This window comes from Dipodomys merriami, unplaced genomic scaffold, assembly GCF_024711535.1.
Source record: "Dipodomys merriami isolate MVZ:Mamm:240054 unplaced genomic scaffold, mDipMer1.0.p SCAF_6, whole genome shotgun sequence".
Lineage (NCBI taxonomy): Eukaryota > Metazoa > Chordata > Mammalia > Rodentia > Heteromyidae > Dipodomys > Dipodomys merriami.
Genome location: NW_027206179.1, coordinates 59,466,889 through 59,483,155, shown reverse-complemented (window position 1 = coordinate 59,483,155; position 16,267 = coordinate 59,466,889). Strand labels below are relative to the sequence as shown.

The window sequence follows — 16,267 nt, the reverse complement described above, 5'->3', positions numbered from 1 at the left end:
CTTCCAATGTCCAGAAACTGGGTACATAAAACCAGATGACAAAACAAAATTTCTGTCTAGATCTACAAGGTCCTATTCCTGCTATGAATATGCATCTTGATTATATTTGTCATAAGGTGCCAATGACCATTATATATTCTGCACTTCCTATCAAAGGAGAACTTATATCAACACTATCTACACTTTGATTTTTCAGAATATATAAATGCCTTGCTATACCCTGGATGTGACCTCAACTCAGAATCAACAAAGCAATCCTCCTAGGGAAAGTGAATTTCACCATAATTTCTAAGTCATTATAGGCATCAAATAAAAGCTAATTACTTGTAATCAAGTGTGCTTTAATATAGTTAGGGAATTATACAGCAGGTATTTATTTTTAAAACAAATCCCTTAATTCTGACACCTACATAAATACTATTTAACATAAATAGTGTTAACTACTTGGCTAGTAGTAATACATTTTCAGATGTTTAAAACATTTGTAAATATCTCTCATGTACTTTTTTGAACTGTCAATTATGTCCTGAAAATATATTTTATCAATAAAATATAGTAAGAATAAGAAGTATATTTAATATTGATATTATATTATCAGCATATATGAAATTTAATACTTCATTTGAACAGTTAACGTTGACTCAGTTCATCATTTCAATCACATGGTATGCCTTAGAGATATGGCTTCATTTTGCAACTACAAGTACTTCACAGACCAGTTTCAGCACCAGGGACAGTAATCTTCAGGAATAATTGTAAATGCAATGCTGTAGATGAGTAAACACTATGTGTCTAACTTCAGATTAATTGCTGGGTTATTATGGATGAGTATAATATGACAGTTGACAGTGCAAGCAAAGGGAAATACTCAATAAATAATTTTTGTCACTGTCCTGGCTGTTATTAGTACACTGAAGTTGATGTAATAAAAAACACACTAAAATTTCTTCTTAGTTTCAAATATAAATATTTAGTTACAAATATATGTGGAAAGCCAATTATGCTAATTAAATACTTCTTGCTTTGTTCATATTAATTTGAAGATAACAAAACGATTGGCCATTATTTTTAATATTAGATAAATGATCAGTAGTAGAGCACTTATCTAGCATGTGTGAGACCTTGGGTTCAATTCAAAGCACTGCAAAAAGGTAAAAAATCATGGTCTTAAATTCTTCAATTAAACTTCATTAATGCTTACTTATAAGCATAATATTTAATATATTTTTCAAGAAAAATAACCTTTAAACATGGTTATAGGATCCTTATGTATTGTATATTTTCATGAGTTTTCAATTATATATTTTATAATCTTTTAAAGAATAAAAAATTAGGGAATTGTTTGTTGTCAAATTGTAATATATTACATATTATGTATAATTTTGAAGGACAAAGGACACCGAAAAACACCAAAATCTTCAGGAATTAAAGAAGCATTAACTTAGAGAAATTACCAAAAAGTATCACTGTTTACCCTAAGAATGACTACAAACCTATGAATCAGAATTTGCTTATGTTTCAATTTGTAAAGTATAATTGTTGGCAACTTCTAAAATGTCATTAACATATAAATTATTATATATTCTTTATTAGAAATTAAATAATCTGATTTTTATACAATTTTGCAGCTATTTACTTATTTGCTAGTACCAAATATAATTTATATGCTAGTAAAATATGCAAAACATTGAAGCCATCAATACCTAATGTTTTATTTTTTTTATTGTGAAAATACTGTACAGAGGGGTTACAATTACATGGGCAAGATAATGAGTACATTTCTTATCAAGCATTGTAGCCTCCTCCTTTGTTTCCCCTTCCCATCCCTTCCCATCCTCCCCCCACCCCCACCAAAGTTGTAAAGTTCGTTTTCGACGTAACGACTTGTATATCTCATTGTTGCAATGGATCCACCCGTATCCCTATTTAAAAGATTTGTTTTTCTCCTAACGTTTTAATAGGTGGAGCTATCCTATCTTTTGCTGATAAATCATGGTTATTAAACTCCATATTTAATAAATTTCTAAGTGAGATACTGAAGTTTGAACCTGTGGCTTGCAAACCCAAGTACCAGAAATGTTACTTGAATGGTACAAAATCAGCAGAAAGTTGAGCATAGATGGCTCATGCCTATAATCCTAGCTCTTAAGGGGGTTGAGCTCTGAGGATAATGGTTCAAAGCCAACCCAGGTAGGAAAAGTCCAAGAGACTCTTATCTTCAATTAACCACTTTAAAAACTATAAGTGGAGATGTGGCTCAAGTAGTAGAGGGCTAGCCTTAAGCAAAAGAACCTAGGGATAGTGCCCAGGTCCTGAGTTCAAGTCCCAGGATTGGTGCTCACACACACATACACACACACACACACACACACACACACACACACACACATACACACACGAATCAGAAGAAATACAGGTTAATTTTTTAATGGTCTATTAATCCAACAACTTATAATAGTTGCCACGAACTGAGGGCAACAAGGTTCTTGAGAAAAGAGATATACACTGTGTAGAAAGAACAGTAACTTGATGCTGAGGTCTGACATCTTGGGCATGTCATTCTCCCTCCAGACCAGAGGCTGGCCTGAGCTTCGTTGGTGATCACTGAAAACATCCACCTAGTGACACTTTATGGTCAGTTTTGAATTTAGAACTAGAATGCAAAGTTATCAAAGGACACTACTCTGTCCTTATCCACAGGAAGGGTTTTGTCCAGCATTTACTGAACACAACCTCAGTTCAATTTTTCTATCAATTGACTTTAGGTAATGAATTAGTAAACTTAGTTCATACTAAATAAGAGTGATGTAAATATTTGCAATTTCAGCTGAAATAATACATATGGAACATCTAATAATGAGAGTAAATCGGTGATTTAGGCTTTTTACTTTCAAAATATTTTTAAATTTTATATATGTATGTATGTATGTATTTATTGTGAAAATACCATGCAGAGGGGTTACAATTACATGGGCAAAGTAAATGAGTGCATTTCTTATCAAGCATTGCTGCCTCCTCCTTTGTTTCTCCTTCCCATGCCTTCTCATCTCCCCCCCCCCACTGCCATTACCCCCCCCCCACTGCCAAAGTTGTAAAGTTCGTTTTCAACATAATATCTTGTACATCTCATTGTTGCAATGGGTCCATCTGTATCCCTATTTAAACAATTTGTTTTTTTTTTCCCTTACCCTCCACAAATTATACCAACATCAAATACAGTGAAAACATGGGTTATACCGTGGGGGAGGGATATACAAAGCAACAAAGAAATCATCTTATAAATATGTTAGAGACAATTGCAAGAAAGAAAAACCATTTGAGTCCTTATCTTGGGGTTCATTTCAAAATATTTTGTGGTAGCACAAACACAAAATGTAAATCACAAGGGAAATTTTTCTGGAGATCTGACACAACTATAACTTTTAGTCCAATCAGAAAATGGGTTACTACAGTCTTTATATTTATTTTTATTTTTAAATAAAAATTGTATTAGAAATATTTAAAATGTCAATGAAACAGCTGCAATTTTTTTTTGCCATTACATAGTGGTACTTATTTAACAGAACAATTATTTCATATAAGCTGTATCAGACAACTGAAGATGAAAGAAATACCATCCCTATATAAAAGTAATTTGTGCTGTGTACCAACAAGAACCTGCTTTGAATTTCCATACCAGTGTACAACTCCCATTCTGTACTAGGCCAAGGTTAGAATCTACTGAAAATAACACCAGGATATGACTAGCCAAAGGCACATTCAGTAGCATGTTAAGTATACAAGAATGAAGGAGGAGGAGGGGGGGAAGGAGAAGGAGGAGGGATGAGGAGGAAAGAGAAGAGGAAGGAGAAGAGGAAGAGCAAGAGGAGAAGAGGAAGATCAGGAAGGAGGAGGAGGAGGAGGAAGGGGCTGCTAAGCTGAAGGAAAAATACAAGAAGGAAATTGCTTCCTACTGAGATGATGAAAAACCTTATTCAGCAACAAAGGGAGTTGTGAAGGCTGAAAAGAGCAAGCAAAAAAAAGGAAGAGGAGGACAATGAGGAAGATGAATAAATTGGTTCCAGTGCAGTTTCTTTTCTTGTCTATAAAGCATTTAACTCCCCTGTTCACAACTTGCTCCTTTTAAAGAAAAAGAAATTTAAATGAGCTTTGTTTCTAAACTGTACAGTTTTTAAAAAAACTAATCAAGATATTGCCAGAGTATCTTCTTGGAGGGAGCTGGTTTGTTCCACTTGCATCCACTTACTTCAGATCCATGCTCCAGATTATCTATCCTTCTTGGATTGATGCTTTTCACCAGGAAATGTAAATATCCTAGAACTGGGGTGCAAAATTGCCACGTCTTTTGAGGATCTTCAATTTAGCCTCTTGTTTCCCTTTTCCGTTCATTGTGTTTCCAGTTTCGTGACCCTTTTCCTACCACTTGAGTCATAGCCTCAGCACTTTTTGATGTAGTTATTTTTCAGATGGGGTCTCTCACTTATTTTTATCCAGATAGACCTCAGACCACCATCCTCTTACATAAACTGCCTCTGTAGCTGAGATTACAAGTGTGCACAATTTGATTCAGTCTTTTATTATTATTATTATTATTATTATTATTGTTGGCTGAGATGGGGTCTGGCTAGCTTTTTGTTTGGACTTGTCTTAAAATTCCACCTTCCTGATTTCTGCCTCCTGATTAGCTGGTATTTTAGATTTGCAATAGCACACTCAACCTGTTTGCCCCATTTTAGATTGCCTTCCAGCTCTGTTTTTTGAGGAATTGTGTTTGTCTCAAGTCTCCTTTCCAGGTGAGCTCCAATTATTGCTGTTCTCAACAGTTTAAATTCAGACCATTTGATTCTAACCACTAGCTCGGGACATTGTTTTTGTCTATCCACCTTGTAACTTTTCTCCACTATGGCCCACATTGTGTCAAAACTAGTTTTGTTGCTAGAGTTGCCAGTAATTCTACTCAGGAGTCTCAAAACTGTGGACCCAGGTGTGAAGTCAGACAAGTCCCATGAGTCTCTGACCTCCAGTAAACTGGCAAAAAGCTGAAGTGGAGGAGAGGTTCGAGTGGTAGAGCACCATCCTGGAGTGAGAAATCCAAGGAAGGCTCAGAGTTCAAGCCTTAGTACTGTCACAAAACAAACAAAGATCAACAAAAAGGATCAGTTTTATGTTTTGCCTTTCCAGCTATGCCTATCTAACTAGCAGCATACAGCATTTTTAGATCACCGGAATTACTATCCCATTCCATATCTCTAGCAGAATTAATGTCATTCAATTTTTTGTGCTATTCTACACTTTTGAAAACATGATCACATTTTCTCTCATGTTTATGACAACTTCAGTCTATAAGAGGAGCTGTTCATTTCCATTTTATTGGTAAGAAAATTAGGACTCAAAGAGGCTGAATAATCTCCTCCATCTGTGGATTAGTACATGACAAAGAAGTATTGTGTTATTATTTGCATAATCTTTTGGCTTCTCTATTTTCATAAAACACCAGGAAAAAATACTTACGTTCATAATATGCCTTCTCCCACTATGGCTAGCAGAAAGCAAAGCAAAGTTATTTTGCTAATTTAGTTAATGTACTTAGCTAGGATAAAACATCCCCATTTGAGAAAGAAATGGAAATCATTAAGATTATTATAAAATAAACAAGTGTTGGAATAGAACAGAACAGGCTTTTACCAAACAACAAAGAGAAGAGCAACAAAACAAAAACAAAAAACTGAAGAAAGCACTGATGCTCTATTTGCTTTTTGGAGAACAGAAAACCAAGTCAATGGATAAAGGGAAAGTAAGCAAAATCATTATAACTTTTAAAACTCAATGAATCCTTTTTTGTCAGTCTTTAATCATAATCTTTATAATCTATTGAACATTCATTACAGGTACTGTTCTAAAAGATTTGTGTGATTTATCTGTTTAACCACTTCAAGCCTTACATACGAAGTACTTGTATTTTACAAGGGCACTAATATAGGGTCAAAGATAATCCAATCTATCTTTTTCATTTTTTTTTGTCAGTTGTGGGGCTTGAACTCTGGGCTTGGGTGCTGTCCCTCAGCTCTTCAGCTCAAGGTGAGCACTCTACTGCTTAAGCCACAGCACCACTTCTGGTTTTCTAGTGGTTTATTGGAGATAAGAGTCTCACAGACGTTCTTTCCTGCTTGTGCTGGCTTTGAACTGCAATCCTCAGATCTCAGGCTCCTCAGTAGCTAGGATTACAGGAGTGAGCCACTGATGCCCAGCTCTATCTCTTTTCAAACACATTTTTCTAACTATTATATCATACTTCAAAGGATTGTTTAAGATTAGGATTGGGGAGGGGGTGATACCAAAGGAGAAACAATGAGAATGTTTTATTTATATTGCTGTCATGTGAACTCTACTGTATATATGAATAAAAACCCTATGGAATAAGTTATGAAAATAAACTATGTGGCCTCCATCTTATTATGCTTGAGCAAATCAAAATAGCCTGAAACATGCTGTTATGTGTTCTTGCTGCCACAAAAGAAACTGGTGGAACTTGTTTTAATGTAAACAAAGAAAAGATTGATAAAACTGGCCAACACATGACAGTTCATTTACCTCTGAGAAGATAAGATCAGCTAAACAGAAATGCAGACTTGTTTTTCCTAAAAGAAATTAAACAAACCATTTTTATTTACATCTTGAAGGCATACAACATGATGTATTAAAAGTCAGGGTAATGGAGCTGGGAATATGGCTTAGTGGTAGAGTGCTTGCCTAACATACATGAAGCCCTGGTTTCAATTCCTCAGTACACATAAACAGAAAAAACCAGAAGTGGCCCTATGGCTCAAGTGGTAGAGTGCTTGCCTTGAGCACAAAGAGGTTCAAGGACACTCAGTGCTCAGACCTTGAGTTCAAGCCTCAGGACCAGCAAAAAGAAAAAAAAAAGTCAGGCTACCAACAGTGCCAAGTTCCCTTTGAAGGCCCTAAAATGAAAATTTTGTTTCCTTTTTGCTTACAAATTGCCTGCGATCCTCTCATTTTCTTGGCTTGCAGCTGTAAAACTCCAGAGTCTGCCACTGTTTTCACATGACTGTCTTTCCTGTGTCTGTCTTAACATCATCTTCCCTATGTATCTTGTCTCTGTCTCTTTTCATCTTATAAGAACACCAATCATATTCATTTAAGATTCACTTTACTAATCTTAACTGATTTCATCTATGAAGACCTTATTCTTAAATAAAATCACATTGACAGGTTCTGGAGGTTGGGATTTGGCAATATGTTGGGGCAACACAACAATTCATCTCAGAACAATATATGTACAATTCAAATATAGGCAATTGTATTATTTTTAAAAAACAAAATTGTTTAAATATTTAAGAAGTTAAAAATTAGTTTTTAGTGATCATTTTCATGAAAGTGCCAATTCTTCACAATATATATTTTCAACTAGTAAACATTCACACAAGCTGTGCACCGGTGGCTCATGCCTGTAATCCTAGCTACTTAGGAAGCTGAGATCTGAGGATCACAGTTCAAAGCCAGCTGGGGTAGGAAAGTCTGTGAGACTCTTATCTCCAATTAACCACCAGAAAATCAAAAGTGGCACTGTAGCTCAAGTGGTTGTGTGTTCACTTTGAGCTGAAAAGCTGTGGGACAGAGCCGAGGCCCAGTTTAAGCCCCACGACCGACCAAAAATAAAAACAACACATTTCTTAGATTCTAGCAGTGTGTGTGTGTGTGTGTGTGTGTGTGTGTGTGTGTGTGTGTGTGTGTGTGTGTGTGTGTGTGTGCGCGTGTGCATGTATACATAGATTTGGTGGGACTGGGTTTTGAACTCAGGGTCTCATGCTTGGTAAACAAGAATGCTCTGCCACTTGGCCTACTCCTTTAACCATTTTTTGAGGTTTTATTTTTTTCTATGATCTTGCACTTATGCCCATACTGGCCTGGATAATTATCCCCCTTTTTACATTTCCCATATAACTGGGATGATAAGCATGCTACCACATCCTGCTATTAGGTGAGATGAGGCCTTGCTAACATTTTACCCAAGCAGGCCTGGAACTTGAGTGCTTCCCATTTCTGCTGTCTAAGTAGCTAAAATTACAGGCATGAGTCATTAAGCCAGGCAGAAAAACTGTTAATAAATTCAATTCTGCATAGTTAGGAAGGTTGTGAGTCATTGATAAAGGTTCCTATCAGGAAAAGGATGAAGTAAAACTTGACAGAAAGCCAAAGAATGCAGGGTCTTTGAAACTAAGATAAAGACTCAAGGTTTTGTTAGCCAAAGAGGGTTTTGAACAGATGATATGCATGCATGTAGAATATATAGTGATTAATAAATAATGTGGACTAAATTATAATCTCTCCATGAAGATAGAACTTTAGGAAGATTATCAATGTGATAATGAAGCAGATCAGGCACTATAATTCTAGCAACTGAATTACGATAGTGCAAATGAAAGAATAGGATGCATTCTGGACATATTGCAAGGGGAAGAGTGGGCAGAGGTACTGCTAATTTAATGGCAAATATAGAAAGGCATGTAGTACCTTTGTGTGCAAATTATATGATGCTTGAAGGTACATGTGTGCTCTGCAACAGGGTATTTGTACTATGTCTTTTCCTGAAATTGCAGAGTACATATTATTTTTGTACCATTCTCTTGACATTTTTTATGCATTGACTTACTGATTAACTTTCTATATGTGAGGACAATTATTTTGAATGGAAATCTCAAAATCCTTTCAACTAGTCTATGTTATTTTTACACACAGTAGGCACTCAAATATCTGTTATTTGGAAAGCATCCGCATTGTAATTTTTTCAAGAATGGGTCAAATTACATGGCTAATATTGAATGCCTGTATCATGTGTGTGTTCTCAATTTAGGAGAAAAATTACTAGAGGAAAAAAGATATTGCACTGTGTTTACTTGTAAATTTATAGGCCCATTTTAATTACTACAAATGAGGGAAACCATTCAATCTATGGGTCTGGCTTACTTCCCTTAACAAAATTTTCCAAGTCCTTCCATTTCCTTACAAATGGTGCAATAGAATTCTTTCTGATGGAAGCACAGAATTTCATACCATGTTTCTTGATCCATTCATCCACTGAGGGGCATCTGGGCTGAAATTAAACAGGACTCTAAACATTCACACAGTGAGACCAAAGGAAGATAGGATCACAAAGTCTCATGATCATATAAATTGATTATCAAAATGAACTCCAATAAATGGAAACAAGAGAATTTTTATTTCACCTTTTTTTCCTCTCCTTTTTGCTGTTTTTGATTTCTGTAGCTTTTTTCTAGTATGCAAGAAAACATTTTGGGGAGGGTAAAGAGAAGGACAGAAATGGTGGGTCAAAGGGTGAACAAGTACAGCAGTGACAGTCATTATTGAAAATGAACTATACAACTCATGGGGAAAGCGGTGGGAGGAGAAACTGGGAGAAAAGGAGGGAGGACGTGATACTGTTCAAAAAGAAATATACTCATTACCTGACTTACATAACTGTAACTCCTCAGTATGTCATCTTTACAATAATAAAGAGATACACTTAATAGTTTTTTGAAGGAAACTGAAGTTTGAAGAATTTGATAATTGGCAATTATTTAATCTAAATGACTTCTCACAACTCCAAGTCAGTACAGAGTGTATCTATTGATCCCGGATGAAACTGGATGCTAGATCACTGAACTCAATGGTCTTTGAGAAGTAACAGAGGAGTAGAGCTGCCAGGGGACTGAAATTCCAAAGGCAGAGGGGGTAAATTCTTGAAAATTCACAGCTAGTTGCTATTATCACTCAAGCTGATAGTAGTTAATATCTATATATTTTCATCTAGAGATAGACTACAGTATATAGACTATCTCTATCACTATAGAGATAGACTATATACAGACTTCATCTAGCCAGAAGCCAACGTATCTTTTGGGCCCATTACAGAAATATGGGCAAGTCCTTAACGTAGTATGGCAGCTAATGAATAGTAAGAGTTTAAACAAACCAAACTTTTTCCTATTACTTGCAGTGGGAAGTAAATTTCACATTGTTATCTAGTATACGTATGTATATGTATACATGTAGCTATATGATACATATGCATGTGCGTATATATTTGTAAAACAAGATTCATGAACTACCTATTGCTTATAAAATAAATTTTTATATTTTTATTCTGTGATTTTGTTTTATTCCATAGAAAGAGGATCTACCTATTGCCATCCATTAAATTCCATTACTGATAAGTTGAGATCCATAATTTGAAAAAGGTGAGTTGATTTTATTTATAATGTTACTAGTAACTACTGAGTCATTCTTATCCTGTTCCCTTATTTGCATGACTGTGAAGAAGAGCTGTTTTCAAAATTGTAGCTATTAAGAAGAACAAGACAGTGAATTATTTTCAAAATAAATTCAGGATTAAGACATTTCTAGAATATGGAATTTGAGTAGAAATTTTGAATAAAATAAATTTTAAATAAGTATGTAAAATCTGTATGTATTATCTCAATATGTAAATGTAGTGTACATATTAGAGATAGGCTGCTGTGTAGAAACAAACTAAAATCCAACAAAACAAAGAAATCTTAAATTTTCTGGTTGGTAATAACTTTTTAATGAGAAGGAAATGGAAATAAAATTACCTACTATGCACCAAACATGAATCTTTACTATATTACATGGTCATTATTACATTATCTAGATTATTAGGGACACTCCGTGTAAGTCTAACTTAATTTGGAGTTGCATCAATGGGAGTTTTATATCTAAATGTAAGGTAACTGTTTCTATTTTTTATTAGTCCCATCCCATATAGAATCTGAAGCATTCTGTTCAGAAGAAACAAAAAACCTGTTTCAAAAGAACAGGCAAAGGGAATATTTAGTTTGAATTATTTTTACTCATTTGTTTAAAAATTTAAATTAGATGTTAGTTATGTTAGATGCTAAATACATTAAAATACTTATGTTTTTCATCATAGCCAATGGACAGAAATACCATTGATTGACAGTTGTTCCACATTAAGTACCTCATATGTCAGCTGCTGTAATTCTAAAAAATTGTATTATAATGTTTACATTGTTTGGTTAAGTTGCGGCTTGGAAGCTCAGCCATTTGGTCAAGATCACACTTAGGAAGCAGATGGTGAGAGTGGAATCCAAACTCAGGTCTATTGAATCTGAAGCATGCATTCTAAATCACAAGCTGTCTCTCAGAACTCAGATTCATGGGCTTTGAAAGGTTGTGCTTTGGAATCAGAATCATGGGTATGCAAAATTGTATATAAATTAATATGTACTGAATATACTATATAATTTATATATACTTTACAGTTTAGTATACATATTTATAGAATGTGTGTGTATACATATGCACACACACATAGTCCCTACGCCTTGTACTGGGCTTCTTACTCTTGCAGAAGTTTTTGTTCATAGCTAGAGCTCTACAACTTGAGACATACCTTCATCTCTAGCTTTTTTCTTGTTATTTTAAGGTAGAGTCTTTTGGATTTTTCTGCTTGGCCTGCTTTTAAACCTCAGACCCCAGATCTCAGCCTCCTGAGTAGCCAGACCTATGGGTGAGCCAGCACATGTTTTTAATCTATAGATTTAAAAGTTAGTATCTTAGACTATTTTAGTGTTATGGAGCTATCTTTCATTTCAAAATATTGTGAATCTAAATACTAAGTATTTGTGCACTTGCAATGTGGCTTTGTAGTTTAGAAGAAAACAGACTTGATTGCCATCTTTCCAAAACTTCATGCCTTGAAAACATGTAAGTGTGAAATGCTATAGGTTTGTATGTGGTTATTAGAGTTTCATGTGTTTACAGACCACTTAACACAGTTCCTGTATACTAACAATACAAAGACATATTACTGTATGTTAGCTGCTGAGATGAAATTATTTCATTGACTTCTCACTTCCCTATGGGGCAGGTGTTATATCTGTTTAAGGAAGGAGTATAATGAACTTCAAATAGCTGAGCAGACTATATGGGTAGTTATGAGGTGATTCAAAGCCCTCCCACATTCCACTGTGTTGTACTGCTTGTAAGGGACTGACAGTCCACAAGTGAATAGTTTAATTGGTAAGTTCTTTTAAATATCTTTGAAACTGAATTAAGCACGCATTTTGAAATAGGGCTATTCTCTTTAGCCATTCCTATCTTTACTTAAAATATGAACAAGAAAAACAAAGCAAAATTGTAGGGAAAATTCAAACAGAAATGTTAAAGATGATGTTAAACTATTGATTTTGAAAGAAATTAGGAAGTTCAGGTTGTCATTTCTCTCAAAGCACTCATTCAAGACGTGTGAAATACAAGAGGTAGAACTTGCTGCCATACATATAGAGAGATGGATATAGATCTATCTATCTATCTATCTATTTATCTATCTATCTATCTATCTATCTATCTATCTATCTATCTATCTATCTGTGGGGTTATAAAATCCAGTGTGATAACTTTTAAGTCTGGATTCATATATGTAAAAATGATGTAGCAACTTAAATTTGCAAATGACATCATTCTCATAGAAGCATATATCTGGCACAGACAAAAATGTTGTAGATGGACACCACTGGTAGCTTTCACCTGCAATCCTAGTTACTCAAAAGGCTGAGATCTGAAGGATTATAATTCAAAACAAGTCTGGGTAGAAAAGTCTATGAGAGTCAATCTCCAATTAACCAGTGAAATGATTAAGTGGTAGCGTGCCAGCCATTCACAGGAAAATCCAGTGTGAGTTCAAGGTCCAGAGCTTAGCCTTGATACTAGCAGACACCAAAAGGATGTGCTGTAGATAAGATATAAATGTTACAGGATTTTCAGTTAGAGTCTATTTCAAGACATACTAGTACAGGTTAAGTCTTACATGTTTCGTAAATCCTCATACAGTTAGAATCATGCTAGCATTATATAATTCCATTGCTATTTCATTGAAACGAACATACCAATTTTTTCCAAAAAATTTTGTTCAACTACTTCAATAATACAATCACTTCAGTGGAAGTGTAAACAAACATAAGTACTAATCCTAATCTCTTGTTTTTGAGGAATTTTATTATAAGCTGTGTACTTCAGACTTTTTCCATGTCCCTTGTATTCTGGGAGTTAAGTTCACCAGCGGTAGTTCTAATTAGATGTGATTAGTAACAAACTGGATTATGAAGGATTTATATATTGACATTTTTCCATTTGAGATGAACATGAAAAGGATTTGAATATATCTTAAGGGACTTAATATTTCCTGTGAAATGTATCTTTATTGCACAGAGCAGGCTTCATGAAATATTCACGAAAATTACATCTGTCCTTTGAAGGAAGCAACCAGAAGTCATGTTTATTTAGTTTCAATTCAATGCCAGCAGTAAGATTACCATGCACAAGTTAACTTCTTTTTTTTTTTTTGTCGGTCGTGGGGCTTGAACTCTGGGCCTGAGCGCTGTCCCTCAGCTCTTCAGCTCAAGGCGAGCGCTCTACCACTTGAGCTACAGCGCCACTTCCGGTCTTCTGGTGGTTTATTGGAGATAGGAGTCTCACAGTCTCTCCTGCCCGGGCTGGCTTTGAACCGCGATCCTCAGATCTCAGCCTCCTGAGTAGCTAGGATTACAGGCGTGAGCCACCAGCGCCAGGCACAAGTTAACTTCTTAACATTCAAACTAAATTTTTTTGGGGGGGATCTATTATCTGTTGAGATATCCAAATCTACTTTTCTCCTAGTCTAAGGCTGACAGTGAGAATGAGAATCTCCCCTGCATTTAGATCATGTCAAAAATAAAACTCCTAAGGGGAGGCATCATACCTGGTGATCTTTAGGGATTTTTTTTTAAGTGTGAGATTTGTTGCAAATCACTCAACTATTGCCCGGGGTCACCCAGGCTTGCCTTTTTAGGCTGGGAGGCGAGTTCAAGAGCTATTTGTTGTTCTCAGCCCGTTCCTGAGAGGATCACTGTTTGACAAGTTCTATTTTAAGTCGCGCCTGTGTGTGCAGGTGTCAGCCTCTCTCTTGGCTGTAGGGAGAAAGAGAGAGAGAGGGAGAGGGAGAGAGAGAGAGAGAGAGAGAGAGAGAGAGAGAGAGAGAGAGAGAGAGAGAGAGAGAGAGAGAGAGAGAGAGAGAGAGAGAAAGAGAGAGAGAGAGAGAGAGAAAGAGAGAGAGAGAGACCCATTGCACTCCATCTGCATCCTTCCCCCCAGGCGATGCGGGCTCGTCGTCGCCTTCCCTCCGCGTGTGTTTGTTTCTGCTTTGCCAGCCACTTTCCCTTTGGGAAATTTCAGGGAGAGCAGGCGGACGGAATGCGAGCAAGGGCGACGAGGGACCGAGGGAGACGGTCTGTCACTCCCCTCCCTCACCAGACACGTGGCCTTGGCTGGAGGCGACCGCGAAGACCACGAACGAGCGAGCGCCCAGCGAGCGCACGTAGGGCCGAGAGGCGGAGGCGGTAGCAGTTTAGGCAAAGACACGCACACTGTGTCCTTCCCCGCGGGGAGAATCCACCCTCCAGGGAACAACCACAAGGAAGCCGCCACCCGCCCCGCCTATGCCAGCTCAGTCCCGGGGTCTGGCAAGCCCGTCCCCACGCACCTGCTCACCTGTCTATCCATTCAGGGTGACTGTGTGTGCGGGGGGAGGGGGTCAGGGAGGAGGGAAGAAGGGTGTCGGGGTGGGTAGGTGGAAGCGAAGGAGGGCAGGGTATATAAAAAAAGAGGGGGTGCAGCGAGGGCTCCGCCCCCGTAGCCTCTGCGCAGGCGCAGTGGCCGCTACCGCAGGCAGGGGGCGGCAACATGGCGGAGTGAGCGGCGGCGTCGGGGCTTCACAACAACAGTGGCGCCGGTACCAGCGGCGGCCAACAGCGTCCGTATCGCTGCGGCCACAGCCTGAGCTTCAGCACCAGCTAGCGCCGTGGCCCAGCGGCTGTCGCCTCGGGCTTTTTGGGGGGGGAGCGGCGGCAGCATCTCCGCGGGGGGCGGGGGGCGGGCCGGGCCGGTCGGACCGGGAGGAGGGGGGGGAACCGGCGGCGGCGGCGGCGGCGGCGGCGGCAGCGGCACGGGCACAGCTGCTGGGCGGGCGCTGCCGCTCGCTCTCCGGGCTGCGCTTCGCGGCGCCGCCTCCGCCGGGAATAGGGCTGTGAGGATCTGCGGCCGCTTCCACCCGGGCCGGGCGCCCGCGCGGGCCGGGCTGAGGCGCAGGCGGGGAGCGGGCCCGGCGCCGCGGCGCTGGTGGATGCTGGGGCTCCGAGGCGACGGCCGGGGGGCGGGGGCCGAGGCGGGGATAACGGTTCCGGCGGAGGCGGCGCCGCTGCTCTCGCCTTCTCCTCACGAAGGGCGCCCATGGCCAGCGAGAAGCCGGGCCCGGGCCCAGGGCTCGAACCTCCTCAGCCCGTGGGGCTCATCGCCGTCGGGGCCAGCGGCAGCGGCGGCTGTGGCGGAGGCGGCGGCGGCGGCGGCAGCGGCGGCGGTGGTGGCAGCGGCGGCGGAGGCGGCGGCGGCGGCGGCGGCGGCAGCGGGATGGGGGAACTGAGGGGGGCGTCCGGCTCCGGCTCGGTGGTGCTCCCCGCGGGGATGATTAACCCTTCGGTGCCGATCCGCAACATCCGGATGAAATTCGCCGTGTTGATCGGACTCATACAGGTCGGAGAGGTCAGCAACCGGGACATCGTGGAGACCGTGCTCAACCTGGTAAGGGAGAAAGGCGTGTGTGCTTTCCCTTCCTCCACCCCCCCCACCCCCATATTCCCGGTCTCCCTTCCATTTTCGGTCCCCGGTGGCTCCGCTTCCTCCCGCCACCCCTCCCTCCTCCTCTCTCCCCTCCTCTCTCTCCCCCCCCCCCCCCGTCAGGGTCCCCGAGCTGGGCTCGGGGCGAGCGCTCGGCGAGGCCGGGGTCGCCCGGCAGGTGACGTGCCCGGCCGCCCGGCCGCCCGCACGCTGCCCTTAAAGCCGCGCCAGCCTTCTCCGTCCTCTCCTCCGGGGGGTTGGGGTGGGGTGTGGGGGGGGTGGTCTCCTCTCCTGCCCACCTGAGCGCGGTGCCCCAACTTCACACCGTTTCTCCCCACTTCTGATGGCTACTAAATCGGTCCTGGCTGGGGAAAGGGTGTGGGGGGGGGGGGGAGTCGGGGAAGAAGAAAAAGAAAGGTGTTAGGTGGACTTTAGAGTTTAGTTCGGGGGATGAGGGGGCCTCCGGTTCCCGGGGGTGGGGTGGGGTAGGGGGAGGGTTGGCTTCCTTCTCCAACCCTCTGTTAATTGTCCAATTGTCCGTGGTGTCGCTCTC

The 16,267-nt window shown here is 40.0% G+C and overlaps 1 protein-coding gene across 2 annotated transcripts in view; it reads left to right on the top strand.

Annotated features, from left to right (window-relative positions):
* The first annotated feature begins 15,278 nt into the window (after window positions 1–15,278).
* Nbea (neurobeachin) overlaps window positions 15,279–16,267 on the top strand; it is a 536,577-nt gene continuing 535,588 nt past the window's right edge. For both annotated transcript variants that reach the window (XM_070002976.1, XM_070002975.1), the window contains exon 1: window positions 15,279–15,678. In XM_070002976.1, the coding sequence (XP_069859077.1) occupies window positions 15,331–15,678 (348 nt within the window). In that variant the 5' untranslated portion in view covers window positions 15,279–15,330. The remainder of the gene's footprint in view (window positions 15,679–16,267) is intronic.